Source organism: Pipistrellus hanaki (assembly GCF_964339955.1).
Source record: "Pipistrellus hanaki genome assembly, chromosome: 5".
In the NCBI taxonomy this organism is placed as follows: domain Eukaryota; kingdom Metazoa; phylum Chordata; class Mammalia; order Chiroptera; family Vespertilionidae; genus Pipistrellus; species Pipistrellus hanaki.
The window spans coordinates 2,598,126-2,625,916 of record NC_140507.1 but is presented as its reverse complement, the minus strand read 5'-3'; the positions used below and the strand labels follow the sequence as shown (position 1 = coordinate 2,625,916).

General features: G+C 54.6%; 2 protein-coding genes across 3 annotated transcripts in view; both read right to left on the bottom strand.

Moving 5' to 3' along the window:
• Window positions 1-77: 77 nt before the first annotated feature.
• Window positions 78-2,804, bottom strand: BHLHA15 (basic helix-loop-helix family member a15). Its single transcript, XM_084886229.1, has 3 exons — window positions 2,727-2,804; window positions 2,316-2,542; window positions 78-1,624 (listed from the first exon to the last, which is right to left on the bottom strand). The coding sequence occupies exon 3, from the start codon at window positions 1,572-1,574 to the stop codon at window positions 1,011-1,013; it is 564 nt and encodes a 187-aa protein (XP_084742355.1). The 5' UTR covers window positions 1,575-1,624; window positions 2,316-2,542; window positions 2,727-2,804; the 3' UTR covers window positions 78-1,010.
• Window positions 2,805-3,393: 589 nt separating this feature from the next.
• Window positions 3,394-27,791, bottom strand: part of LMTK2 (lemur tyrosine kinase 2) — a 65,286-nt gene continuing 40,888 nt past the window's right edge. For both annotated transcript variants that reach the window (XM_084886127.1, XM_084886126.1), the window contains exons 7-14: window positions 24,652-24,785; window positions 20,065-20,149; window positions 18,738-18,859; window positions 16,807-16,956; window positions 11,720-14,657; window positions 7,936-8,068; window positions 7,493-7,735; window positions 3,394-6,722 (exon numbers count right to left, since the gene is read on the bottom strand). In XM_084886127.1, the coding sequence (XP_084742253.1) occupies window positions 6,694-6,722; window positions 7,493-7,735; window positions 7,936-8,068; window positions 11,720-14,657; window positions 16,807-16,956; window positions 18,738-18,859; window positions 20,065-20,149; window positions 24,652-24,785 (3,834 nt within the window). In that variant the 3' untranslated portion in view covers window positions 3,394-6,693. The remainder of the gene's footprint in view (window positions 6,723-7,492; window positions 7,736-7,935; window positions 8,069-11,719; window positions 14,658-16,806; window positions 16,957-18,737; window positions 18,860-20,064; window positions 20,150-24,651; window positions 24,786-27,791) is intronic.

The window sequence follows — 27,791 nt, the reverse complement described above, 5'->3', positions numbered from 1 at the left end:
TGGGACAGGGACTGGGCCCCGCATGCCAGGCCAACTCTACCCTCACCCCAGCCCCTGTCACTGTGGTTCCGGCCCGAGGCTGCCAAGGGCCCTGCCCCCTCCCCACGTTGGCTGTGGGCAGGACGACAAAGTCGCCAAGCCTGCTGCAGCCGCGGGGCAGGAACACAGGAGGAAGCTTGGCCCAAGGCTGCGGAGACCTGCCAACATGCCAGCCCGTCTTTGCAGAGCGGCCTCGGGAGGGGGAGGGTGCTCCTGCCACCCAGGCTCTCCCAAGAGGGCCCCGAACCCCAACCGGGACCCAGGATCCTAAAGTCCTATTAGACCACACAGTCAGCCCGACTGTGACAACGAGCAGCAAACCTGGGGGGACCCGAGGGATGCCAGGGGTACTCCCTCCCCAAAGGGCCAGGGCTGAGAGGCCCAGCCCCCAGCGGAGCTGAGCCTCGTGGCCCCTCTCCCATCCTGCCCCAGCCCCCTCAGCACCAGCACAGCCCCTCCGACCCCCCAGCCCCTCCCGTCAGGAGCCCCGGCTCAGAGGAGGCAGGAAGAGATCGGCCTCCCGGACCTCGGAAGGTCCCTTTCCAGTTCACGTGAGGTTGTCCGATGAGGGATCCTGTCTAACATGCTGAACTCGCTTCAGCCATCGTGGCTCGGCCACGCTCCCCAAGTGGCCCTGAGCTTTACTTGCTTTGTGCCTCAGTTTACCCAAATGAGGAGGCTCTGGTGCAGGCTGCAGGCGGTCCCTTCCTGGGCCTGGACTTCAGGAGGGCTGGGGACACATACCCAGGTCCCCTCTCCCTGGGCCTCCCCGGCTTTAGGAGGGAGCCTGCAGGGAAGGGAAACTACCTGCGAAGGCCTGTCGGCTCCCGTCGGGTCCATGGGAAAACAGTCCGGGCCACCGTTCGGTCCAGGAGGCAGCGGAGTGTTGAGGGAAGGTGAGGCCGCTGGGGCCACGGCCACCGCCACGCGGGGACGTCACCCGGCCGGGGGCTCTGCGGGCCGGGCGGGGGCTAGGAGCCCTCGCGGAAGCTGTGGATCTGGGTGGAGTACTTGTGCAGGTGGCCCTCGGGCTGGGCCTCCGGGGCGGCCCCCGCCGCCTGCTGCTGCTGGTAGTGCTGGTAGAGCTTGGGGCCGGGCCCCTCCAGGCCGGGCAGGCGGCCGCTGGACATGGTGAGGATGGTGGCCGTCAGCGACTTGATGTAGTTCTTGGCCAGCGTGAGGGTCTCGATCTTGGAGAGCTTCTTGCCGGCGCGCACGTGCGGGATGGCCTCGCGCAGCGCCTGGAAGGCGTTGTTGAGCGTGTGCATGCGCTGCCGCTCGCGCTCGTTGCTCTCCAGCCGCCGCTGGACGCTGCTCTCCCGCCGGCCCGCCTGGCCCGCCGGCCCCGGCCGCCGGCGCCCGCCCTCGGCCCGCGCCCCCTGCGCCCCCTGCGCCCGCGCCGTCCTGCTCCGCAGGCCCCTGGCCAGCGGCGCCCCGGCGGCCGGCTGGGGCCTCTCGGGGGGCTGCTCCCCCGGGGGGGCCTCTGTGTTCTGCGGGGGCGCCCGGCGCCGGGGGGGCCGGCTCTTGGTCTTCATGGCTCCAGACCGGTTGTCCCGGGGGTGGTGGCTCTGAGGGGCCCTTGGAGCTGAAATCCAGAACACAGGCCCCCCCTGGTCACTCGGTGGCCGGTGGACACTCGGAACAGCCAGCAGGCACTCAGGGCCGCTGCCCGCAGCAGCCTCCTCGCTGCCCGGTGGCCGCTGGCCGCTTGGTGCTCAGTGACCCCAGGCTGCTTCCCATGGACACACAGAGCCCCGAGCTGACCCCACACCCCCCCTTGTTCCTGTTTGATCTCATGGGGACCCCTCAAACCTCTCCCTGACCTGGTGGCCCCCTCTCCCTCTGAGGGAGGCGTCCTGAGCCCCGGACTTCTCTCTGGCCGCTGCTTCTCGCTGCCCCCAGGTGCCTCCTGGTCTAGGGGTCAGGCCACCCAGGGCTGTCACCCCCTCCCAGCTCAGGGCGCCCCTCTGCCTGAGACTGCCCTGCCTCCGCGTGCCGGACCCACAGCACCGATTCCGGCCAGCGCACTGCCTGCACGGCCCGGCCATGTCACCTGCGGGGACAGCTCTGGGCCGGCCGCTGGGGCCGGGGTCAGGGTCAGGGTCAGCAGAGGTCAGCAGTGGCCGGCGCCTGCAGCAGCCCCCGGGCTAAGCTGCAGGGGTCCCAGTCAGGGCTCTGCGCCCAGACCTCCCCCCCAGGTTCCTCCCGGACCCCACCTGCCCCCGCCCCCGGGCCTCTCCCCGCGGCTCCCCCACCGCCGACCCCAGCCCCGTTACCTGGGGACCAGCGGTCGCACGCGCCGGGCTGTCCACGGGGGACAAGGACACGTCGCTTTAGCCGCCCCAGGCGGGGCCCGGCCGCATGTAAATGAGCGCGGGGCGGGCGGGGCGGGGCCGCGGGGCGGGGCGGGGCGGCGCGCACCTGGGGAGCCCGGCCGCGGCGGGGACACTGAGGCCCCCGAGCCCGCGGCGGAGAGGAAGCGGGGCCGGCCCCGGGGCCGCACCTGACCTTGGGGTTCAGGCTCAGCACGCGGAGCGCGTCTGGGGAATTTGCGGAGGAGCCGTGGATAAGGCCGGTGTCCCGCACGGGAAGCGGCCAGGTCCTCCAGGGGAAGCAGCCCCAGTTCCGGGGAACCGCAGCGCCCGGGGCTCTGGGACACCCCACCCCCGCCGCACCTCCATCCCCACCCCCCACCCCCGCCCGCCGGCGGCCCGGGCGCCAGGCAAGGGCCCTGCCCCGCGGAGCTCCTGGGCGCCGCCTGCGTGCATGTCGCCGGGAAATAACTGGTCCCGGTTTTAGGTCTCCGGGGGAGCAGCAGGCAGCTGGGGTCCAGCCCCCCACGTGCTTGACTGGCCCGCACCGGCCTCCCCAGCAGCGCAGTGAGGCCCAGGGGCCGGTGCCCCACCCCCGCAGGATCAGGCATCTCTGAAGGGGGTCCCAGGTCTCCATCGCTCCCTGAGCTCACATGGGAGTCGTTAGAACCGGAGGTGGGGCCCGGTGTGGGCAGTCTTGCTAAGAGCCTGTTCGGTGCTCTAGGCAGCTGGGACCAGGAAAGCGAGGCCCGGCGATGGGGATAAGGCCACTCAGGGCTCAGAAAGGCTGGTCTGGAGCTGACTGGCCTCTTGGTTTGGGGCTCACTGGATGCTGGACCTCAGGCACCAAAATGCTCCTGAAACGCATCCAGGCCGAGGACTGCACACACACGAAGGCCGCACAAAGGCAGGTGAAGGCTGTTTCGTCACCGCCGTGTTGTCCGGGCGCCTCCGAAAGGGCATCCGGAGGAGACCAGGGCAGTGCCAGCTGCCTGCCCAGGGTCTTCCGTGTTCAAATTACAGAATAAACACAGCAACAGAGTTTATAAATATATAACTATATTTATTTTGAATATTAAATAGTTTTTAAATTACAAGCAATTTATTGAATCACACTATGCATCAATATACAGTAAAAATCTTACAATTTAAAAATGTACACAATTTAAAATGAAAGTCCCTCCACTGTTACACTGCCGCGAAGATAACGCTTGCGATTGTAAGGGAACCGCACAGGTGTGACTGCCCCTCGGTCCTCCTCTGCGGGCGGGACTGGACAGTGGATGCCCACTGAGGCCTACTAGACACGTCCAGCCGTTCAAACAATGGCTGGTGGTGGTTCAATACTGTCAACACACCTTTAAGGATTTACTCACACATTAATGAGAACTTTCTTTTTAACAGTCAACACTTGAGCCAACCCCGTCACAACCTAGGAAGATTGTTTGAGATTCGGATCTGAAGAACTACAGCATTCTTCCTCTAGTCTAAGGCTACTGCTCAGATGGCTCAGGTCTTGCAGCCCCTGGCCCGGCCCACTTCTGGAATTTTCAGAGACCAGCTGAGTCAAGGTAAGCCGGGAGCTGCATCCCACACCTGGGCCCTCAGGGCAAACAGTGAAGTCATTAACCCTACACACACCCTATGGGCATGAAACTAAGAGGCTTTTAACGGTGTCTCATGGCAGCAAGACATACAAAGACTGGTCTTAGGTAAACCCATTTCTATAGAAACCACACGTAAAAATAGAGTTTTCAGTTCAGCGTTGCTGAGTGCTTCATCCTTACGATGAATGGCTTCTTCCCAGACCACAGTCCGTGTCTCAGAGGATCCGGGAGCGCTTTTCCTACATTCTCTCTGACTTACAACCGTCACTGATACACAGAGAGCAGCGAGCTAGGAAGGAAATGAAGGTCAGGTTATCTGTGGGATTAAACTCCACCAAAGTAGGACTAATCGAACTGAGACCTGATCAATCCCAAGGGAGCCAGGGAATGTGGGAGCCCGCATCCCCTGGAGAAGCACTGACTTGTTGGCTGCATAGCTTACCGGACAAGTACTGCTTGAAAACCCACTGTGGGTAGACAACCCAGTAAAAACAAAAAATGAAACAGAGCACACACTGACATTTCAAAAATGGGCTGAGAAGTTTAAAGTTTAGTGTACATGATTTATTTCCTGCGTATTGCTTGAGATTTCAAAAGAACATGTTCACACATGTGTTCATTATAAATATAAAATATTCCCCACCATGCAACCCCACAGTAAGATCTATTCCAACTCCCCCCCCAACTCAATGTATAAAATGCCTTTTTGGCAATTAATTATGAGAGCGACACAGACTTAAAATAAATTAAAATGTTAAAATCTCCTTAATCATAGTGAAAAATGGTCAACCCCAAAATATCAGATTTAGCCTGGGCTGACTGTATAAGAAGACTATATGTTCTATGGATTGGCTTGGTTTTAGTCATTAAGTCTGAACCCTTTAAACCTATACTTTGAAAAAAACTAGTATAATGGTCTTATTCCTCGCTAAACCAAGCTGGTAGTTAGATGTGAAAATTCAGAAAGCTCAGGAAGTCTCCATAAGAAACTCAGAGTTTGGCAACTTTGGAAAAATCACCTTCTAATGCCCTGTCAACTTTTCAAAGTGCCCTCCACAGGGTCTGGTTCCCATCAGCGCCCCTGGCCACCCCCCCCCACCCCCCCGCGGTGACCTGTGCTCACAGCAAGACAGCAAGAGGGGGGCAAAGCCTCTCGCGCTGGAACGTCACTGCTAGTGTAAAACTTGGTGGAGTGAACCAGAACTGGTAATAAGGACCAACATTTACTACGGAAACTAGCCAGCGTCCACATCTGCCTCTCGCCCTCGGACGGTTCCTGTGACTCAGACCCCGGGCCCCGGGCTGGAGCCGGGAAAGCACATCAGCAGCGAGCACCGGGGAGGGCAGCCTGTGGGGCCGCAGCCCTGGCTCAGGACGGACCGCCGAGCCCCCCTCAGAGCCCCCTCAGCGCTGCTCTGGCCCGGGACCTCCCCGCTGAGCGGCCAGCAGCATGGGTCACACTGCGCATTGGTCCTTCTCCAGGAAGGGGGACTTGGGCTGAGTGCGGACAGGAGGGTCAGTGCAGGGCGTCCCGAGGCAGCCTCTGGGTGAACAACCAGGCAGGGCCAGGAGGATGAGCTGCTGTGGGGGCCTCGCCCTGTCCCTGTCCCTCCTTCCTCAGCTGCGGATGGCGTATGGGCATCTCCTGGACGGGACATGCCTGGAGGGTTCTGAGGGGAAGTCCGCTCTGGGCTGTGAGAGCTCACCGCCACAGGCCGGTGTTTACAGACAGAGCCCGGGGGGCAGCTCCTCCCTCCGGTCCGCTCTCTGCGGAAGGAGTTCAAGGACCGGCCGCACAGCAGGTGTCCGTGACGGCGCGGGCTCGGAGGGAGTGCCTCTGGGGGAGGGCCGGGGCCGCCCAGCTAGCCAGCACTCAGTTCTGGGGTGTGCCACCTGTTGGTGTTTACCAAAAGGCTTTAAAAGTCAGGGGTAGAGGGGGATCAGAGAGGCTGCAGGGCCCTCGGCTCCTCAGAGAGGCCTCCCCGCTCAGGAAACCACCGTGTCGGGGAGACAGCAGGTTCCGGCCGATCGCCCAGGAGCAGCCTCTCGGGACTCAGAAGCGTTTCCTATGAGGACACGAAGCTCTAACGTTCAGATCGGTGGTCGTTCACGGAAGGGAACCAGCTTTCCAGCTCCAGTCACTCTGAGGACTGCACACTCAAATGCTTAAGCTGTACAAGTACCATGCAGGCAAATTAACTATAAACAACCAGGAAATCAAGCCGGTGGCAGCACCAGCTTGACCTGCCGTATTTCCCTTGAATAACTTAAGGTTCTGTACAGAATCGGGGACTCTAGAACGGTCACCCACAGTGCAATGAAGAAGCAGTTAGTGATCGCTTACACAGAACACACAGGCTCTGGTGCCACGTGCCCCAGCGCCCGGGGCCCTGTGCGCAGCCGGGTGCCCGGTGTGGGCCCAGAGCGCCCGCGCGGGGCAGTGACCGCCGGAGCCACAGCACAGGAGCGCCAGCCTCCCCACGCAGACCGGAGCCGGCGTCTTTATGGTGAGGGGCTGCGGGCGCCCAGCTGCCAGGGCAGCGAACCACACGGGACGGGACCCGGCTGCCCAGACAGGCTTCCTGCCTGGGTACCGGCTCGGCCCCGGCTGGCTCCGCTCCGCCTCCTGAGCCTCCTGTCCCGCTCAGCAGACGTCGCGTGGATGGCGTTCTCGGTGGCAGCGCAGGCCTGCGGGCGGGGAAGCAGCCTGGAACCTGAGAGGCGTCGGCGTCCACCTAATCCTTCTCTCCGTCTTCGCTGCTTCCTGTTGGGGGAGGCGAGCAGAGCGGTTACCGTGGCGTCCCCGACAGAAACAGCCGGCACAGCGGATCCGCAGGCAGGGCCCGGGATGAGGCTGCCCGGTGGCACCACACCTGCCGCGCCCCCGTGCCTTCCCAGGCAGCACAGCTGCGCGGCTCCCACGCCGGCCAATGCCAGGCCGAGGCCGAGGCGAGGAGAGCCGTGGCGGCACACATCTGCCTCCGCCAGGCGTGAGGGCCTGCGCGCTATCTAATCGGCACAATTAAGCGCAGCACAAACACAAACAGAAGCTCTTTATGTTTCCCAGTTATTGTTTGATCTGCAAACTTCAAATAAAGAATGTACCTCTTAACCTTTATCTTGCGATCTAGTTATGGGGAAAAAAGGGTCCATATGTTCAGATAATACAACTTCAAATGTGCCCCGCCCGTGACTTCCACCCAGCCCCTGGTATCGCACGAGGACCAAGACTAATGGCAAAATCAACATTCCTGGGGGAAACCAGGGTGAATTTGGGCTCAATCCCAAAACTGGGCCAAGTGTTCCTAAGAGCACAGCCTTCTGAAGAGGAGGGACAGGAGACCGGGCCAGCCCGGTGGGGGCAGCAAGGGGCCGCCTGCAGGACACCGGGCCCCGGATACCGGGTAGGGGGGGTGGGATGTGGCCCCGCCAGCTGCGAGGAGAGCTGTCCCTAACCTCCCGCCAGGAAAGCCGCAGGTTAACACGCACTCAGGAACGGGGACTGTCTCCCGGGACGCCCCCGCCACCCCTCACCTCCGGGCTCGATGTCCGAGTCGGTGAGGTGTGTGAGGGAGAAGCTGGCGATGCTGGCGGGCGAGATGGAGAAGCGGGAGTAGGCCGCCGGCTGGGGCCAGCTCTGCTCCGCGCCCCGGGGCGGCGGCGGCGGCGAGAAGTACTTGGAAGCCTGCAGAGCCGGCTTGGAGCTGAGCAGGTTGCTCGTTGTCTTGGACATGAACGGGTCTGCGGAGAAGTCGTCATCCCATTCGAAGCCTCCACCTACGGGACAGAGAGACATCGCCTCCTGGGATCGCTGGCGACAGAACTGCAAACACAGCAGCGCCCGCAGGTCAATCAGCCAACACCGCCCGGCCAGCAGGCAGCGTGTCCCGGTCCTTCGCCGCGGCCGTGCAGCCATCTCCACAAGCTCACGCTCACGCCCTCGCTCCTTGTTTGTTTAACCCGCCGGAGGGGAGTACCTTCGTCGTCAGTGGAGCTTTCGGAGTTGATGCACCTGCTCAGGTAGGGGGCGTCCGGGGACGGCGCCGGGCGGCCCCGCTCAGGGGCCCGCGCCTCCGCCCCGCAGGGCCCCAGCTCTTTGGTCGGCGTCTCCTGCAAAGACAGCAGAGCCGTCAGGAAGGGCTCCGGCGGCTGTGACAGGCTCCTCCACAGGAGCGGCTCTGGGCCCAGCTGGGGGCAGGAACACACAGCCCGGGCCCAGTGCACGGAGCAGCTACGCGGGGCCTCTGAGCAGCAGCAGCAGCAGGCTGGCTGGGAAGAAGCCGGAATTCAGATACCAAACAGCAGTGAACTCACCCCTTCCCCTACCCCGCACCGCAGCCCTGGCTGGCCTCCCGGGCCTGTCCTGTGCGTGTGCCGCTCTGGCCAGACCGGACGGGAGCGGCGGTCCCCGACAGCTCCACCCAGGGCTCAGCGTGCTGTTCAGGCAGCTCTGCCAGGCGCACTTGGAAGCAGCGAGAGCTCAGAAAGCACTCGATGGCGGCCTCTCTGAGGGCCTCGGGGTCTCCAGTCCTCTCTGGTGTCTTGGGCCTTCCTAGTGTGGCTTTCTGGCCAGAAAGCGGGGGCTCTGGTCCCCCCCCCACAGGCTGCATGCTTCGCAGGGGAGCACAGAGAACGGAGCACCAGGCTCCTTCCTCTCCGGGGCACACAGGCCTCTGGAGGAGGGCGTTCGGCCCCTCATGGCCACGGAGCCGGGCACCCCGATCGCTGCCACCCTGGGACTGCCGGGCTGGACGGGAGAAAGGAATGAACAGGAACTTCTCCCCCTTCTGGCAGAACACCCCTCCTGCCCCTTCCAGAAGCAGAACAAGAGCTCTGGGCTCTGTTCATCCCAGGGCCCTTTGCATTGCAGGGTGCTGAGTTCCAACAGCACAGCGCACACCTCAACGAGAGAACGCCCAACCCACGAAGGCTTAAAAACTAACGCGTGTATAAATAATCTGAGGGTCACAGGGGAAGCCTTGAGGAAAACTAGAAAATATTGTGAACGGAATGAAAATACAACATTAAAATTTGTGGGGTGCAGCTAACGTAGTACACAGAGGGACATTCATACATGAAATGCTATTGGAAAGAAAAGGTTTTACACCCTAAGTATCTTCCTTAAGAGTCTAGAAAAGGAAAAAGCAAAATAAATCTAAAGCAACTGAAGAAAATAATGACACAGCAGAAATCAATAAAATTGAAAAGAAAATAATGAAGAAAAAACACTCCATGAAATCAAAAGCAGTTCTTCAAAAAGATCAATGAGTCCACACAATCTCTTTAAAGAGAAATACAGCCCAGCTTCTCTATGAGACCAGCGGCGTGCCCTCGGGTGCGGGACTGAAAGCAGAACCCCTGCCAGGCTCTGAAGGACCAGCGGGGAAGAGAGCGGAGGCTGAACGTCCCCTCAGTGCCGACGGCACTTCTCCCCCAGCTGCGCCTTAGGCCTCATGCGATTCCCATCAGAATCCAAGTTGGATTTCTGTTTGCAGCTACAGACAAGCTGGCTCTAAAACCTCTACGGCGAATTACAGGAACTGCAGAAGCCAAAGTAATTTTAAAAAGGAAGAAACGTGATAGAGGAATTGTCCCCCTGATTTTAAGATTTAATCACAGGAGTGAGGTCCTGGCAAAGAGGCAAATACACAAGTCAGCGCAACAGAACAACAAGTCAGAAACAGACCGAGAGAGATATGGTCATTTAATTTCTGACAAAAGTGCACAGGCTGTTCAATGGACAGGGATCAGTCTTCTCAACACACATCCAAACATACAACAATGAACCCAAACTCAACCTTACACAGAAATCAACTCAAATGTAAAACAGATGTAAACATAAAACTTATGAGAAGATATTCAGGATCTAGGGGTTAGACATAACAAAAGTATGAGCCTGGCCAGTGTGGGTCAGTGGTTGAGCATTGACCTAGGAACCAGGAGGTCACAGTTCAATTCCTGGTCAGGACACTTGCCCAGTTTGCAGGCTCAATCCCCAGTAGGGGGCGTGCAGGAGGCAGCTGATGGATGAATTCTCTCTTCATTGATGTTTCTATCTCTTTCTCTCTCTCCCTTCCTCTCTCTGAAATCAGCAAAAACATCTTTTTAAAAATTACGATCTATAAAAAAAGTAATAAATGGAAGTCTTCCAAAATTTAAAACTTTTGCTCTGTGAAAGACAACCTACAGACTGGGAGAAATATTTCTAAACCATAGATCTGACAAAGGACTCATATCTAGAATTTATTAAAAATCCAAACAAAACTCAAGACACAGAGAATCCAGGTAAGAAAATGGGCAAAAGAGGGGACCCGTCACTGAAAGGACGCAGACGGCAAACGAGAGCCGTGCAGCCGCCCGGGCCAGCCGCCGGGAAACGGAGTCAGATCACGGCCGAGGCTGCTAGCTAACGGGAAAGACAGTGCCACCACCAAACACTGCAGAGACAGAGAGAGCCTGAACCTCCCCACTCCGCCTCTGTGGAAAAGGTTCTTTTCTTTAAACAACTGAACATACGCTTACATACAACCTAGCACCCAAACCCCCTAACCCAGGGGTCCTCAAACTTTTTAAAGTGGGGGCCAGATCACGGTCCCTCAGAGAGCTGGAGGGCAGGACTATATGAACTACTAATTCCTACTGTAACACCTCGGCTGCGCTCACTGCCCAAAAAACCTGGCGGGCCGGATCAGACTCCTCTGCGGGCCGCATGTGGCCCGCGGGCCGTAGTTTGAAGACCCCTGCCCTAACCCATCCGTGTCCACTAGAACCTGCACACAATTATGCGAAGTGGGAAAGCCCAGCTGTCCCCCGGCAGGTGGATGCTGGTGCCCCCGGCACACCCACCCCCGGAGCACACGGTCAGGCCTGCGCTGGGGTGGACCTGAGGAATCGCGGCAGCCTCAGGGGCACCGAGCTGAGAGAGGCCGCAGGCTCAGCTCAGGGCTCCACCAGGGCGGGCTGTGCTTTACGGAGACAAGGGCCAGGACCCCCACGCCTTCTGGGACACAAAGGGTCCCATTCAGATGTGCCTGTGGCTGAGCTTCCCCCACAGTCTAGCTGATTCAAGAAGCAAATGCAAGGATGACACAGACTAGTGGACAGAGAGTATTTTTTTTAAAAGTCTGAATTATAGGCTGGTTCATTTTTAAAGAAGGAAAAGTCTTAGCCTTCCTGTGTGGTGCACAGCGGGCACCTGCTCCACAGTGGGCTGGAGGGCAGGAGAAGGGAGGAGGGCAGGAGAGTGGGAAGAGCAGAGGGGGGTGGAAGCAGAGGGGGGTGGAAGCAGAGCGGGGAGGAGGGCAGAGGTGGGGGGAGGGCAGAAGGGAAGTAGAGGGCAGGAGGGGGGTGGAGGGCAGAGGGAGGAGAAAGGGAGGAGGGCAGGAAAGGGGTGGAGGGTAGGAGCGAGGAGGAGGAAAGCAGAGCCACAGACCCTGTTGCTGCCCCACAGGCACTGCCACGGGGCTGCGGCTCCAGGGCTAATCTGAGCCCGCCTGCCCCACTGCCCTGCGTGCGGGCTCACTGCCATGTCAGACATAACGATGCCTGCGAAGGGTAACCACTTCAGCAGACCTCGCCGGGAGCCAGGAAGAGCAGAGTCCTCCTCAGCAAACGGAGCTCCCTGTGCAAACTGCACTTCTGCAGACCCTTGGGACGGTAACGGCAATCAGCCGCAGCCTCGGAATGAAAATGAGGGAAACAGCACACTCAATGTCCTCCCCACTGTGGAACCTCCAGTGTGCCGGCGGGAAGGACGGATACCTGGTCAAACAGATAGACGGTGACGTCGTCGAAAAAGGTCACCGCCTTCTTCTCCCTCCGGCCGCCCTCGGGCAGCGGGCCCTCCGGCAGCGGGCCCTTCAGCAGGCTCCGCAGGTGCCGCCCGTCGTCGCTGCTGAGGACCACGGGCACCGGGTGCTCCACCTCGTCCTCCGACTCGGAGCTGAGGCTGTGCAGGGTGAAGGCCCGCAGGTCCTCGTCCGAGTCGTCGCTGTTCTCGTCCTCCTCGTCCGCGTCCACCCCGTCCTCGGAGAGGTCCAGCAGGCCCGCCGCGCCCAGCTTGCCCAGGTACTTGCCCTCCACGTCCGGCTCCTTCAGCTTGGGGCCCTCGTGGCCGGGCAGGGGCTGGTCTGCCGGGCCGGCCGGGCTGCCGGGGCGGAGCGCGCTGGCGAACGCCAGGAGCTCGCTGGTGTTGGTCCCGGTGGAGGCGATGGTGCAGGGGGGCTCCTCCTGGGCCTCGGAGTCATCGCCGCTGCTCAGCTCTGAGTTCAACGCGCTCGAGGGGCTGCCCGCCTCGTCCGGGGGCGCAGGCAGCTCCTCGGAAACGCCCGCCAGTGCCGGCTGCGCCGTTTCTCCCGATGCCGGGAGGCGGGAGTTCTGGAAAGCAGAGGGACAGCTTTGGCCTGGCGGGCTGCTTTTGGTCTCCAGGCCCCTGTCCGTGGTGCCAGGACTCGGCTCTGGAAAGACTGGCTCAGGCGGAGGCCGATCCGTTACCACGGCCACGGCTGACACCGAGGTTCCCTGGACCCCCTCCGACTTCTTGTCAGGCTCGGAGTCGTTGTCTGAGAAGTAGGCAGAGTCTCGGTAGGAGCTCTGAGAGCCAGCGGCAGAGGCGTGTGCGGTCCCGTCGGCACTCTGGTGGCCATCGGCGGCATCTGAGATGACGATGACAGGGGTGGGGGGCAGCTCGCCATGACCGCCGTCGCCTGCTGTGGCCGCGTCTGAGGCCGAGGCACCGTCGGGAGCAGGGTGCAGCGTCCATTCGGGCGACTCCAAGTTCTCTGTCTCGTACCCGCTGTCCCCAGGCTTGTCAGGGGGCAGGAGTGTCTCCTGCCCCGCTCCTAACGACCCCAGCAGAGCCTCATGGACGTCCACGGAGTCCAGGGAATCGGGGGTCTCCGCCGACTGCTCTGAGGTGGGGATGGGTGTGGACAAGCTGTCTTCCAGAAGGCTGTCCTGGCTGGTCGAGTCGGAGGACAGGGCCAGGCCGCCCTCGCTGGCGGCCTCTTTACAGCTGAGCTGGTGCGGAGCGCCCCCGGCTGCCGGGCTGCCCTCCAGCGGCCCGTTCCTGGGAGGGTCTTCTGAAGGCGGCTCGTTTTGCAGGTTCTGTCTCAGTTCCGGAAGGCTGCTCTCTATGCTCCCTTTCCTGGCAACAACGTCACCCGCAAGAGCGGGGTCACTCTGGGTCCGTCCGGAGGCCTCTTCCCTGGGCGGAGTCGGCGTGAGGGACCCAGGGCCCGCGCCGTCTGTGCCAGCATCGGTGGAGGGAATGCTAACCGGGACAGTCACCGAATCTACCCCTGCTTCTTGGCCAAGACAGTCGTCATGGACACCGACACCTAAACGCCTGGGCGTGGTTTCCTCCTGCTTCGGGAACGTCCCTGTCAGTGCGCTGGGAGGTGTTCCTTCCGGTCCGAGGGAGGTAGGAGGTACCTGCGCTTCCGGGGAAGGCGGCACGGAGGTGCTCAGAGCGAGGTCCTGGAGCACAGCCCGCGTCTCCGGACCCTTCACGCCGATGTTTTCCTGCAGCGAAGAGAAGCCCGGTTTGATTTCAGCAAACGTAAACTCAGCATCTAGAGTGTTCCTGCGCGGAGTTTCTAACATGGTTTCCGTGAAGCCAGCGTTTCTAAGTTCGGTTTGAAGGTCATTTATATGTTCTTTGCTACACAATGAGTCTCTTAGTAAGTTTTTCTCTTGAAGAAATAGAAAGTTTTCTGACAATTCTTGCACATTCAGTGGATCAAAATGAGCTTGGCGCGCAAGGTCATAAAGCTTGTGGGGCTCCTCTTTCTCGAGGCGGCCTGTTATCACTGCGTCTTTGGGCTCGTCCACACTTGAACTTAGCGTGGCCGGCTTAAAGTCAGCCTGAACTCCATTCAGTTCCATCAGGTCGAATAGTTTTTGGTGACTGGGCAGGTCCTCCGACTTGTCCAGGTCATTAAATATACTGTTAAAAGGGCTCTCGGGGCCCCTGGCGGCACGCGCGTCCTCAGGGGGGCTGGGGGCTGTGGGGTCCGCGCTGCTCTGGAAGAAGTCCTCATCGGTACTGGACTCCTCACACTCCAGGCCCCTGAGCGTCAGAAACTGGGGCGCCTCGTCACGCGTCCTCTCGGGGTTCTCCAGCTCCGTGGTGAGCAGTGCAGGGGGGTAATCGAGCTCCAAGTTGCCACCACTCTTTTCTTCTAACTGGATGTAGTAGTCGCTTCCCACAGACAGGTTGTGGGCGTCGAACACGGGAACCACGCCCGGGGCGCGCACAGGGACCTCCTGGCCACTGCTGTCTTGCTTCCCGGGCCCGGGGTCGGAGAGGGGACTCTCCAACACCTCCACGGGGAAGAAGATGCTCGTGTAAGACAAGGCCTCGTCCGGGGGGCCCCGGCTGCGCCCGTCGAAGCGGTCCTGCCTGGCCGCCTCCCAGACGTACTCGAAGCTCAGGCCCTGGCTGGTTTCCGTCACAGTGAGGATCTCCTCCATCTCCCGGCCCAGCCGGTCCCGGGAGAAGTGGTCGAGGATGGGGAAGGCGGCGCTGTTGGGCGTGTCCCTGGCGTGTGGGTTCGGTCTGAGCGCGTTCCACTGCTGTTCGAAGTCCGCCTCCGAGTCCCGCTGGCTTTGCATGCGCAGGTAGGTGAGCAGCCTGTGCACGTCCTCGGCGGCCGGTCTCTTGTCTGGTGGCAACCAACAGAACTGCAAAACTTCATACCTGAGGGACACACGCAGGGCGTTAACGGACTGATAACCAACGGCCTCACTCCTTTATGGATGATAAAGAACATTATAACTGATGAACAAAAAGATAGATACAGAGGCAGAGAAGCATGGAACAGACTGTCAAATTACAGCGGGAAGGCTGGGGGCGGGGGGAGAGGTAAGAGATCAACTGAAGGACTTGTATGCATGCATATAAGCATAACCAATGGACGCAAGACACCGTGGAGGTGGGGTGAGGGCGTGTGCTGGGAGGATAGGGGAGACCGGGGGAAGATCAATGGGGTGGAGGGGAGACATATGTACTACTATTTGTAATACTTTAAACAAAAAAACAATAATAATAAAGTTTAAAAAATACAAAATGAAAAAAAGAGTTGACCCCCGCCCCCCCCCCAAAAAAAAAGCATAATACGCAAATTGACTGAAGAGCGGAACAACCAGTCAGTGGGGGCAGGGCTGGCGAGCAGGTGGCACCAAGGTATGTGCCAGCAGGCAGAGGAAAGGACCAGCGATGGGGGCGGGGGGGGGGGGGGGCGTGCAGCAGCACCATCCCCTGATCAGCCCACCTGGTCGCCTCCCACAGAGGGAGGCTGGGTGGCAGCGGCAGGGTGATGGGGCGGTGCTGATCCTGCAGAGGGAGGCCAGGCCAGACTGCGGCTCAGGCCCGCTCCCCACGAGGAGCTCCCCATGGGGAGGGGGCCTAAGCCTTCAGTAGGACATCCCCTGAGGACTCCTGGACTGTGAGAGGTGCAGGCCAGGCTGAGGGACCTCCCCACCCCAGTGCAAGAATTTTTGTGCACCAGGCCTCTAGTTTCTAGAATAAGAAGACTTTACAAGAGCCCCTAAGCCAAATCAACACCCCAGAAGTCTCTATGCTTGAATCACTGCTGGCCACCTGAAGGCGTTCAGATCCTGTGAGACCATGGTGAGAGGAAATGCAGAAATAACACGTTTGACCACTAATTTCTGTGTTCTCAGGACATTCCACAGGATCACTGCAATTCTGTTGCCTTGTCATTTGTTCCTCTGGTGTTTAACCAAGGACTTGTTACTGAATTCAGAAAGAATAGTTTTAACATGCTGTCCTCAAAAACAATTGCCATGGGTATTCTGAGTGGAAAGAACGCACTTGCCTTGAGTTTGTAGATTTACTCACTTTACTTTGCAAAAACTCACACAGACAAATGCTGCTGTAACTAATCTCACTACTCCCTGACGAACTCTGCAGCACGTGGTTTCCTTACTAGGGGTGTCGAACTCAATCAGAGAAGGGGCCAAAATCTAAAATCCAGCCTAAATCGCGGGCCGAATGGTTTACTGAACAGTCATAAACTGACAATGTCATAAACTGACAGCAGAGTGCAGTGATGACAGCGCGGTGCGGGCCACATTGCAAGGCCTGGCGGGCTGGATTTGGCCCGCGGGCCTTGTGTTTGACACATGTGCCTTAGACCATAAACGGAGCTGAAAGTGGAGGGAAAAGAGAGAAGAAGCCCAAGAAGGCAGCACCAGGAGCTGGACTTCCAGGGCTGGCTCAACACCGCTGACGGTAACCATGAGCAGAGACAGCGTCACATATTAAACTTACAGCGTATGTGCCCAGTTATTCTGGGTCACTGGCTCTAGCAACCTGGGCAGCTGAGCACTGCCTACAGGCAGGGCACCAACCTTCGGGGCAGTGTGGGGGTTTAGACAGAGGCCTAAAGAGAAGTGAACAGATCCTAATTGGAAATGGAGTGAGAACTGGTTCAAAGACTCGTAAGAAATAAGTTTGTTTTGCAAATGTGAACATTATGTTATGTTATGCAAATTAGTTTCAACTGCCAATTTCAGTATTATCATTTTTATGCTATCTTTTTTCTCACATATTAGATATCACTTATATAGCCAGCCTCATTTGAAAACAATTCTGCAATCGATTCCAGTCAGGTGAAAACAATTCTGCAACAGCAAACTCTCCGACTGTTGACTTTTAAAATAAATCTAACTTCACATTTTTTATTGCGCATAATACAAAAACCCCTGCTTGTTCCATACATTTTTCAAAAACAATGTTAAGTTATAAAAATATACAATTATTTTTAAAAGTCATGAAAAAATATAACATTTATTGTATAAAAACAGAAACAGAAGTCACCAACCATCTGTCGGAATAAGGCTGCTCCAGCTGGGGCTTGGGGAGTTTTGTGTCTCTCTCTCGAATGACCCGGTTAAGAACATCTAAGTTGGACAGGTTGCAATACGGCTGAGCAGCATTATCAAAAAGTTCCCAAAGTGTCACACCCAGGGACCTGAGGGAAAAATAAAGTGATTATTTCTTTCTCCCTGTAGACGTTGAAGTTTTAGCATCCACATTGTTTGTGCAGTCACTAGGAACTCTAAAGAAAGGTAGTAAAGACAGCTCTCTAACATGATCTGAAAGAGACATTCTCATTAAACCCAGGACCAGGGCAAGCAGGCCTCCTCTTAGCTACTGGTGGACACGACTCTGGCAGTTCTGGCCAATGCAAAACAATGTGAAACAGAGACAACAGGCACAACTATAGGGAGGAGCTAATCTGACTCTCAACTTCAAAAGTCAAGAAATTATTTGAGAGAGAAACCAAGATGGCGGCACAGGTAAACACCTGAACATGCTGCCTCGCACAACCACTTCAAAACTACAACGAAAAGACAAACGGACATCATCCAGAGCCACAGGAAGGCTGGCTGAGTGGAAATTCTACAACTAGAAGGAAAGAGAAAAGCACACTGAGACTCAGAAGAGGTACGGGAGTAAAGTGCAGAGTTACAGAGGTGTGCGTATGTGGAGAGGACTGGCACCTGGGTACGCAGCTGGCTTTCTCAATCAGGAGGGAGACACAAGCTCCTGACTGTCCTGAACTCCAGTTCTGGGTGAGATTCTGGGGACCCAGACTCATACGGGGAGAAACTGGACTGTCTGGCATCGGGCGGAACCTCTCTCAGAGGTGCTTGCAGCAATTACTGAGGGACACTGAGACCCAGGGGCAGGGCTGATGGGAAGCCATTACTGTTGGCTCTGCCCTGAGACCCTACCCCAGCCAAACTGTGCGCAGAGACTTCTGCATATGAATGGCCTGGTCCTTTGAAATCTAAAATTACCTAACAAACTGCAGCTGGCTCAGAGAGACCCAGAACATCCAAAAGAAGGCCCGAGGCCCCACAGCAGCTTACATTACTTCACAGCTGGCCTCATCTGGGCACCTCCAAAACCCAAAGAAGAGGAATTTGCAGATCTCTACGTAGCTCTTGCTGGGTGGCCTCAGGCAGAGGCTATATTAGCACCTACTTGGAGACCCAAGATGGCTAACATGTACCCAGAGCATGTGTGTTATCTGGGCAGCTTTCAGAAACACCTTGACATTTAAGATCCCTGAGCTCCTGTGTGCCGTCACCCTACCCACCCCCACCCCCCACCCCCGAATCTTTGCTGGCAGATGCCAGTGTGGCCTATGAAATGGTTTTTCTGAAAAGTTCCCAACTGATTCTGATATCCAGCGAGGTTTGGATAATGATGGTTTACATGACTGTGAATAAGCTGTATGGAATAAATGTATTATCTGACATTGTATAGTACAATATAACATGAATTAAATTCTCTGATGCTAATTTCACAAATCAGTGAAAACAATCAGCATGTTCAGTATCTAAGCTGAGAGACCATTTCTATCAGAGGAAATAAAAGGACCCACATTTCTCGATCCAGTTCAAGAAGTAAGAGTACTTAGCCTTTCTGTGTTTTCATTCACTTCAATAAATATTTATTACATTTGTATTATATGCCAGGCCCTGTGGTAGGCACAGAAAATGGACTCGCATCCCGCTTTTATGGAGCTTATTATTGTCGAATGGTAAGAGAGGCAGTATTCAAAAAGCTAATTATGTCACTGCAGTGTGACTGCTGCCGTATCAATGCACACATTGTCTTTCCCACCACCAGGCGCTCTGGAGTAACATCTCGTTCAGTTACTTCCTTTAAGAAAGTGCTCCAGGAGACAGAGCGAGGACTGTGCTACACAAAAGCCTCGTAGAAGGGTAGAGCAATACATACCAAATGTTACTGTACTTGGTTTGGTCTGCAGTTAGCAGTCTGTCTTGAAAGCTGGTTACTAACTCTGGAGCAGTCCATCGCAGAGGGAAAACTTTTTTATCATCTGCTTCAATATAATCCTCCTGTTTTGTTAGAAAGCACACAGAATTTTGAATTCTCTCATACTTTTAATGAGCTCAGTAATTTCATTCTAGATCATTCTCAGAAAACAGTACTTAACCCAAAAGCAAGTGGGCATAGAGAGACTTTCTGGGCGGAGGCAGGTGAGGGCTTCATGAGCTGGTCTCAGCACAAAAGGAAGGCACGTGTCTGTGATGCCCAGAGCCAGAGCTGGGCGCTCTGCCCGAGCAGGGGAGTGTGCCAGTTAGCAGGGCGCAGGCTTCAGAGGGACAGGCTGGGCTGCAAGTCCACGTTCACCCTTCACCAGCTCGGTGACTGCAGGCAGGAAACACATGTGCCAGCCTCTTCCCTTCCCCGTGAAGGGGGTGACGCCCGCCCTCCCTCTCCTCATGGTTAGGATTAAATGGATGGTGCAGGCAGCACCTCAGAGTGCCCGCTACTTACAGCAAGTGCTCAAGACACTAGAGCTACCACAGCACCAAATGGCCAACTTATATTTGCAAAATTTTTTTGTTTAAAAAGTCCCGAGAGCCACATGAAGCCCATAACACAGCACAGGTGTATCCACATGCTGCTGCTTAGAAAGGGAGGCCGGTGGCTGGGCCAAGGTCTCCCGGCGGCGCAGGGCGGACAGCTGCCTTCTCTGCCCCACACAGAGCCGCCTCCTTCCCTCTAGCTGGGCTGCACACGCACGCACACACACACACACACACACACACACACACACAGATAAAACCTCATCCACTTCTGCCCCTCTTTGGGGATACATTTATGACAGCTTCAAAACCTAAACCCCAAGCTTACTGAATTCGATCCAAAATGTTACTGAACACAGAAGGGAGAAATAGTTATGTGACATGTATTTTATTACACCCATGGCAGTAACTATATTGCCCAAGTGCATACTAACATTTATTATACAGCAGCAAACTGTATCAATTGCACCCAGGGCACAGCTTTTTAAACAAAGCAGCAGGGACGCTGAGAGCCAACCTCCGGTACAAAGTCACTGGGTTAGAAAAGCCACCGTCAGATGCCAACACTCCCACTTCAATGGCTGAGCCACCCTCTCTCCAGAGGGCAACCTGAACAAGATCCTTACCCCCTCTCAGAAAAAGAGCGGCATTCTGTGCTGTCACTACCCTGGGACCATGAAACATTAAACCAGATTAACAACGAAGGCGACACCCTGCGAACTCTGGCTTACCTTGTACCTGCTGAATCCTATGCCGTAGTCTCCCACTTTCACATTGAGGTCCGAGGTGAGAAAACAATTTCGAAGGGCCAAGTCGCTGAAAACAGAGAGAGAAAGTGAACTCAAGAACAAGGAAAAGCCGTGACCAGAAAGCATTACAGGACATGGCTATGGAAAAAGGCTTTCTATGGGAATCAGAGCGGTATTTTGAGCTCCCTACTTAATAATTTATATTTAAAAATTTTTTTTATAGAAAATGGATTACATATCTTATTTTAGTGACTTAAATAGTGGAGATGATCAGATATTTTTGCAACTAGCTGTGATGGCTAAGGTCAAATACTGAGCACAGCGGTACCTTGTGCTGCATTAACACCAGGTGTGTGGGTCCTTTCCTAGTCAAGGAGTGGTCAAGAAAGAACTCTAAAATACTACTGTCTAAACCGTCTGAATATTTTTTACAATAACTTTATTACTTGAGTAATAGGCCAGTAAAGATTAATAAAGTTATAGCTTCAAGCCTCCCCGCCCCCGCTTACATGTTAAAACTGTTCGTTTTAACCTCCTTTCCAATGATATGCAGGCATTACAAGGAGGCCCTTTTCAAATTACTCTCATCTCCTCCAAACTCCTCCTCTCCACCAGGGAGCTAAAGAGTACATTTGCAAGAGTTACTTAAAACAATTTATATCATTTACTTAAGAACAAAGTGATTTTCAAAAGCACATAATTTAAAAAAAAAATTCTTTTCTTAAAGGAACTTCCTATATAGACAACAGATTAAATTTCTTTTAAAAAGTATATTTCCTTATTGATTTCAGAGAGAAAGGGAGAGGGAGAGAGAGAGAGAAACATCAATGATGAGAGAGAATCATCAACAGATGCCTCCTGCATACCTCCCACTGGGGATCAGGTCACAATACAGGCATGTGCCCTTGGCTGGAATCAAACCTGAGACCCCTCAGTCTGCAGGCCGACGCTCTATCCACCTAGCCAAGCTGGCCAGGGCTTAAATTTATTTTATTTTGGCTTTAGTCCTTGGAATTTTTTTAAAAATCATCAACTGGCATACACATAAAAAAAAAAAAAGCCACTAAATTAAAAATGAATTTATAGTTTTAAACCATGAATAAAAGTTATCAAAAACTGAAAATCTACAGCCCAAAACTTTAAATGTTTGTCTTTATATGATAGAAGACCAAACACATAAACTAACTCTTAAATTCTTACTTTCAAAGGTTTTAATTTCCAAAGCTCACATCTGAAATATAATAATGAGAATGACAACAGCAATAACTAACACTGCTATAATTCAATGGCAACTTGCTTTATAACAGATGCAATTCATGCTAATGGCTAATGTTTACAAAGCACTTACTTCACACCACTCGGTTCTCTAAGCACGTTACGGGTGCCGTTAGCTCATTTGATCTTCACATCAAGCCTCTGAGGTGGACACTGTGTTTTCCCCACTGACAGACGGCAAACCGGAGCACAGAGGAGTGAGAGCCTTTGCTGGGGCCCAGAGCTGACAGGACAGCGCCTCTCACCTCTCAGCGTCAGTCACTCCCACGGCACTGCACTAACAGCCAGAGCACTGCACCGTGCGGATGGCTGGTTCTTAGTAAACATGTGATGATCTAATTTCCAACTCATCTCCCAAATAACTAAGTTACACGAAATTCCTCTCTACACACGCTCTGTTCACACACGGTAAATGATTTTCGGCATTCCATCCAGAAGCCTTCAGACATGTGGATGGATGTGTCTGGGGAAAACCTGGGCCCCCCGCCACCACCCCCAACTCCATTGCTACAAACAAGAGAAACGTCCGATCTGAGAACAGAATCGGCCCCCGTTTTGGACAGAGGGGAAGGGACGGAGGGGCAGGAGTCTGCCGTGTGAGGGCAGGAACAGGAGAGCTTTACGGGCAGCTCCGCCCACTGCGCTGGCAGCTGCCACTGACAGTGCGCAGGTCTGCCAACAGAGTCCTGCTGCTGAGACCTCCGGTGAGCGTCTCCGGGTTTCCATAAACAGACCTTCTCAGCCTCCCATGCCGCCCTCCGAGACCAGAGGTAAAAGCTGGGCGCCAGACAGGGGCGTGTGTGCCCTCTCAGCCTGGGCCTGCACCCCTTCGGAGCTCCGGACACTTTCTGCTCAGGCCATTCCAGCCACTCATTCCTGGACTGCCCACTTCCTCCCTCCTCTCCTTACGCGTGGTCACTGCAGGCCTTCAGATTTCCAGTGTGAAGGTCAGCTGAAAGAGGGGACATGATGTGCAAAAGGCATGTGCACACTGTAAATGGCACTGCAACCTCTAATCCAGTTCACTGGCAGTCTCAGGGGGAGAGGGACGCCGCCGCGAACAGAGCCAGGGCTCAGGGGGGAGAAGACAGTGATCTGACGGGGAATTTCTGCTAAACTGCTCTCTCCCTCCGCTCCCAACACCCAGTGCCCGCTGCCAGACCTGGGCACTAGTCTCCGCTCCACGCTGGGAACTGGGAACTCTGGGCAAGTCGCTCACACATCAGAGCCTCAGCGCCCTCCCAAACAACAGGCTGACCTGCTGGGCTGGTCATCCTAAGGCTAAAACCACACACACAGGAACTGGGAAGTGCTAGCAGACTCCCGGTGACAATGAGATAATCTGGTTCAGAAACTGGTAAAAAGTAAACACTCTGAAGGCCAGAGCCCAAGGTGAGAGAAACCCAAGGTGCAGCTTCTCTACAGCAGCGTGGACTCCTGACGTCAATGCCGCTCTGGCAGGAAGCACGAACACAGCCGGGCATTCTTCCTCCGAGCTGAAGAACAGGTCCCGTGGGGAGGCTGCCAGCCAGCCAGCTCCGAAAGGCTCCTTCGAGGCTCTGGCTTGCTCCCCTTGGCAGCGCCTGTGTCGCCTCGGCTGTCAGTGACTGCACACGCCTCCCCGCCCGAGAGGGGGGGCTGACAGACACAGCACCGGGAGCTCCCAGTAAGGAGTCCCCACCCTACTGGTCCTCAACTCCCACCGGCTCTGGAGTTACCCACCTGCAAAGGGCGGCTCTCATGAGCAGCTCAGTGCCCCTGCAGCCGTTTTCCAGAACCAACCACACCCCACTTACTCCGTGCTTTCCTGAGTAATCTGAATTCCTGGTAGCAAAATGACCGAAAGCTCCTGAAAGTCACGAATGTCCTGTGCTCGACTGCAACACGCACACTGCGGACGCCAGGCCTGGCTCTCTCCTTAAAGGACGGCCAGAGGAACGTTCACTGGGTGCTTCCCACTACAGCCCACAGCTCCCAGCTGGACATGCAGACTATTCTATTCTCAGCCAGTACAGAAAACCTGGCCCTGAGTCAGCCAGTAAATATTCTGAATTCCACCTTTAAAAATGCTCTACCACCCCAGCCGGTTTGATTCTCATTCAGGGCACATGCCAGGGTGTGGGCATGATCCCCAGTAGAGGGCGTGCAGGGGGCAGCTGATCCATGTTTCTCTATCTCCCTCTCCCTTCCTCCTTCCCTCTCAAATCAATACAATCTTTAAAAAATTGTCATTCTATAAATATATCCCAGTCTAACCTTCCTTTTGAAAAAAAATGTTTTTTAGAGAGAAGAAGGGAGAGGGAGAGATAGAAACATCAACGAGAGACAAGAACATCATCGAATGGCCGCCTCCTGCATGCCCCCTCCTGGGGATTGAGCCCAAAACCCAGGCATGTGTCCTGACAGGGAATCGAACCTGTGACCTCTTGGTTCCTGGGTTGACACTCAACCACTAAGCCACACCAGCCGAGCCAACCTGCCTTTTAAAAAACATAATGTTTCACAGACAATCCTTCACATCAATACACAGGCGTCCTTTTTTAGGTCTTTGGATTATTAAGAGTTAAATGTTTTAATTAAATTCAACTAGAGACACTGCCTGGTTCCCCAGGAGACCCAAGAAATAATTTTAAACGTAAATCAGAGCTCGAAGGCTAGAGCATGAGCAGAACTCTCCCTCTGGGTTCACAGAACCACCCGATCAGGTGGGACGCAAACCCTTGGTTGTTTTAATGACAAATTTAGGTCAATGACTGAACAAAGTGTGTTCCCGGAGCTGCAGTGGTGGGAGTAGAACCGGGAAGTTTTGACAGAAAGGTTTTACCCACCACTGGCTGCTCACACAGCCCCTGGCTCCCACACCCACGCAGGCCTCTCGGAGCCTGGCCAGAAAGCAGTGCTCAGACGCGACGGGAAAGGAGGATGGGAGCCCCGTGGGCCCCCCAGCCTCCCCCAGGGAGGTGACGTGGGACACACCGTGAGCCGAGCAGGCGGAACCAGACCTAAGGTGACAGGACAAGGGCACGGAGACGCCGGGGCAGATGCGGAATGTTTCTCCCCCTGCAGAGAATGGATAACTCCGTGCCGTCTGTGACATTTGGGGAAACCTCTAGAGCGTAGGCTCATGACGACATTGTGTCCTCTGGTACTGATCTAAACGAAGCCCAACCTATTCGAACTCTGGGAAGCAAGGGACAGCTTGTACGATTTAAGCCAGAGTGGACTCCGCGGCCTGTCCTGTGGAGCTTCTCACAGGCCCCGGGACCACCTGCACGCCGCCCCCGTCGGACCCACCTGTGCAGGAGGTGCAGCTTGTGCATGGCCGCCAGCCCCGCGGCGATCTCGCACGCCATCCGCTGCAGCAGCACGGTCTGCGCGTCGCCCCGAACGTGCTCCTGCTCGCTGCGCAGGTACGCCTTCAGGTCGCCCTGCAAAGACCATGCAGTTCGCTTTCACAAGCAGACAGCAAACAGGCAGCTAAACATGTGCTTAATGAACATTAGTTACAAAAGTTATTTATTAGAAATTACTTAGAGTTAGCTTAATAAAGCATCACAGACTGAACCAGTTTCAAATTACAAAATATCAATACTTCAACTAAGTATTTCAAAGGAATAGAAAACACCCGTCACCTTTAGGTCATTCCAATTAAAGGCCAGCTTACCTTTGTTCTAGAAACCCCGGAGACAGGACAGTGAGAGAGGGAACTGTGCAGGGTGCACGACTTACAGAAACTGCCAGGGAACAGATGAGGAGAGAGTAAGAGGCAGTGCCCCTAGCACTGCCTGTGGGGAGGCTTGGAGGCACAGGGTCAGACAGCACCCCATCATGAAGGCTCCTGCCCGGGCACCCATGAACAAGGCGGCAGGGCAGTATGTGCAGTACTGGGACCCACTGCCTCAGGTGTCTGCCAGCTTCCCCAAGGCCCCGTGTTGTACGAAGACCGCTGTGAGGGAGACCGTCAGGAAGCTGAGCAGCCTATGTGAAGGACAGCAGCACGGGCAGGAAGATGACAAACTCACACGCGGCACACACTACACATACAGGTGAACTCGGAGCTCCCGGGGACCGCTGGCTCCCATGTCACTCCCGGCTTCATTTCATGACTAACTCATTTTAGTGCCCGGCTGCGTGCTTTCGGGAATTCACTTAGGAGGAAATAAGTATTCTGCGTTCTCTTTACCATACAATTAAATATTTATTGATGAGATTTAATTCCAAATTAAAGCTTTATTTAATTTTGCTAAGCTCTCCTCAGCATGGAATGGTGGGAATAAAGGCAGATTTGGATGACAATAAATTAACCCAGAAAAATTCCAGCGAAAAAGTCCAGGCCTACAGGCTATGGGATTTTTATAAGGTAGACCACATGGAAACTAAGTATGAAAACAAGCACTTAATTTATTTATATTACCAATGAAATGGCAGCTTAAACTCATTTGTCTAACCCCTTTCCAGAAGTGCCATCTGCGGTGAAAATTACCCAAACCAAGTAGCATTACACGCTGTGTTTGGCTAATTCTCAAAACAAACAGAAGTTACCGGCAAACCAGGACCACTTCGCGAGAGACTCTGGCCACGAAGGCAGAGGAAGGGCAGAGTGGGCGCAGTGAAATATAGTGCCACTCACTGTTCTTAAACACCTTCTCCACAGCCGATGCCACGCCCCAGATTTCACTAAAGACAAATAGAACCAACAGGACTTCTGCTTCTAATGCCAGCACTCCCAGTGCTTCTAGCGGGCAAAAGCCGAGCGCCTCCCTCACGGTCTCTGCCCGGGGCGAGGAGCTTACACCAGCGATTACAGGAGCCTGAGCCGTCTCTGTGGGTGAGATTTGTGATGACTGACAGGACCCAGGGGTAGATCTAGGGTCTAGAACAGGGGTCTTCAAACTGCGGCCCGCAGAGGAGTCTGATCCGGCCCGCCAGGTTTTTTGGGCAGTGAGCGCAGCCGAGGTGTTAGAGTAGGAATTAGTAGTTCATATAGTCCGGCCCTCCAGCTCTCTGAGGGACCGTGATCTGGCCCCCACTTTAAAAAGTTTGAGGACCCCTGGTCTAGAAGGACCCTTAAGAGCTCCCCATTTAAAATAAAAATCAGAATAAAACCTTTAATTATATAATTAAAATGTTCCTATTATGTAAGTACTAAAAACTGACCCATTCTATCCAAAGCAAAACTGTTTTTTGATATCTAGTTTGTTTTATTTATGTTTTAACGATGTTTAGTGAGTAGTAGGATTACTGCTTTGGTTTGCTATTAAAAATTCCCAACACTGCCCAAGCCAGTTTGGCTCAGTGCACTCAGTTTGGCTCAGTTCAGCTTGGGGACTGAAGTGTCCCGTGTTCGATTCCATTCAAGGACCATGCCCAGGTTGCAGGCTCGATCCCCAGTGGGGGGTGTGCAGGAGGCAGCCGATCAATAATTCTCTCTCATCACTGATATTTCTCTACCTTCTCCCGTCCTCTTTGAAATAAATTATATATATATATATATATATATATATATATATATATATATATTTAAAATGCCCAATAATTAAAAACAGCAACGTATTCTAAAAAATAGTTTCCTTTATCCAAGTTTTTAAAATGTCTCTGATCCTCCCCAAAATCCCCAAAAAACCTCGAAAAGAAAAATTTATGACACTAGATGGCAGCAGAGTGCTATACGTACAAAGAACTCAGCTAACAGAACAAATGGGAATGACTTCTTGAGTCATTCAGTGAATAATCGACCTTTAAATGGATTAAATTCCAACACAAACTGCCAAGAGGGTTTTATCCAGTTTTTGACGGGATACTGAGAACAATTAATTTCTATACAATGCAAACACCAAACAATTAAATGGGTTTGTAACTGAAAATTTATTTATTTATTTATTTATTTATTTATTTATTTTATATTTTATTGATTTTGTACAGAGAGGAAGGGAGAGAGATAGAGAGTTAGAAACATCGATGAGAGAGAATCATCAATCAGCTGCCTCTTGCACACCCCTTACTGGGGATATGCCCGCAACCAAGATACATGCCCTTGACCGGAATCGAACCCGGGACCTTTCAGTCTATCCATTGAGCCAAACCGGTCCCGGCTGTAACTGAAAATTTAGTTATTTATGTTTCATACAATGATTTGGTGGTGGTGGAGGGAGAGGGAGTTATAATTTTTAAACAAAACTGAGTGAAAGGATGAATGAACAGCCTACATAGCCACATACTGAGCACTGCTGACTCTCATCACAGCTGTAGCCCCAGGGACCCTGTCCCTGTCTGCACAACTATTTTTCCTCACTGCCTCTTGAACTCCCCCCCACCCCCTGCTTTTCTCCACCCCCCACCCCAGGCTCCAACCACCAGTATGTACCTCCAAACCTGCATCTGTTATTATGCACTAGAGGCCCGGTGCACGGATTCGTGCACCTGTGAGGTCCCTT

What these genes read in the sequence shown, in the direction of transcription:
- BHLHA15 (XM_084886229.1), bottom strand. Translation starts at nt 1,574, where the DNA reads ATGAAGACCAAGAGCCGGCCCCCCCGGCGCCGGGCGCCCCCGCAGAAC.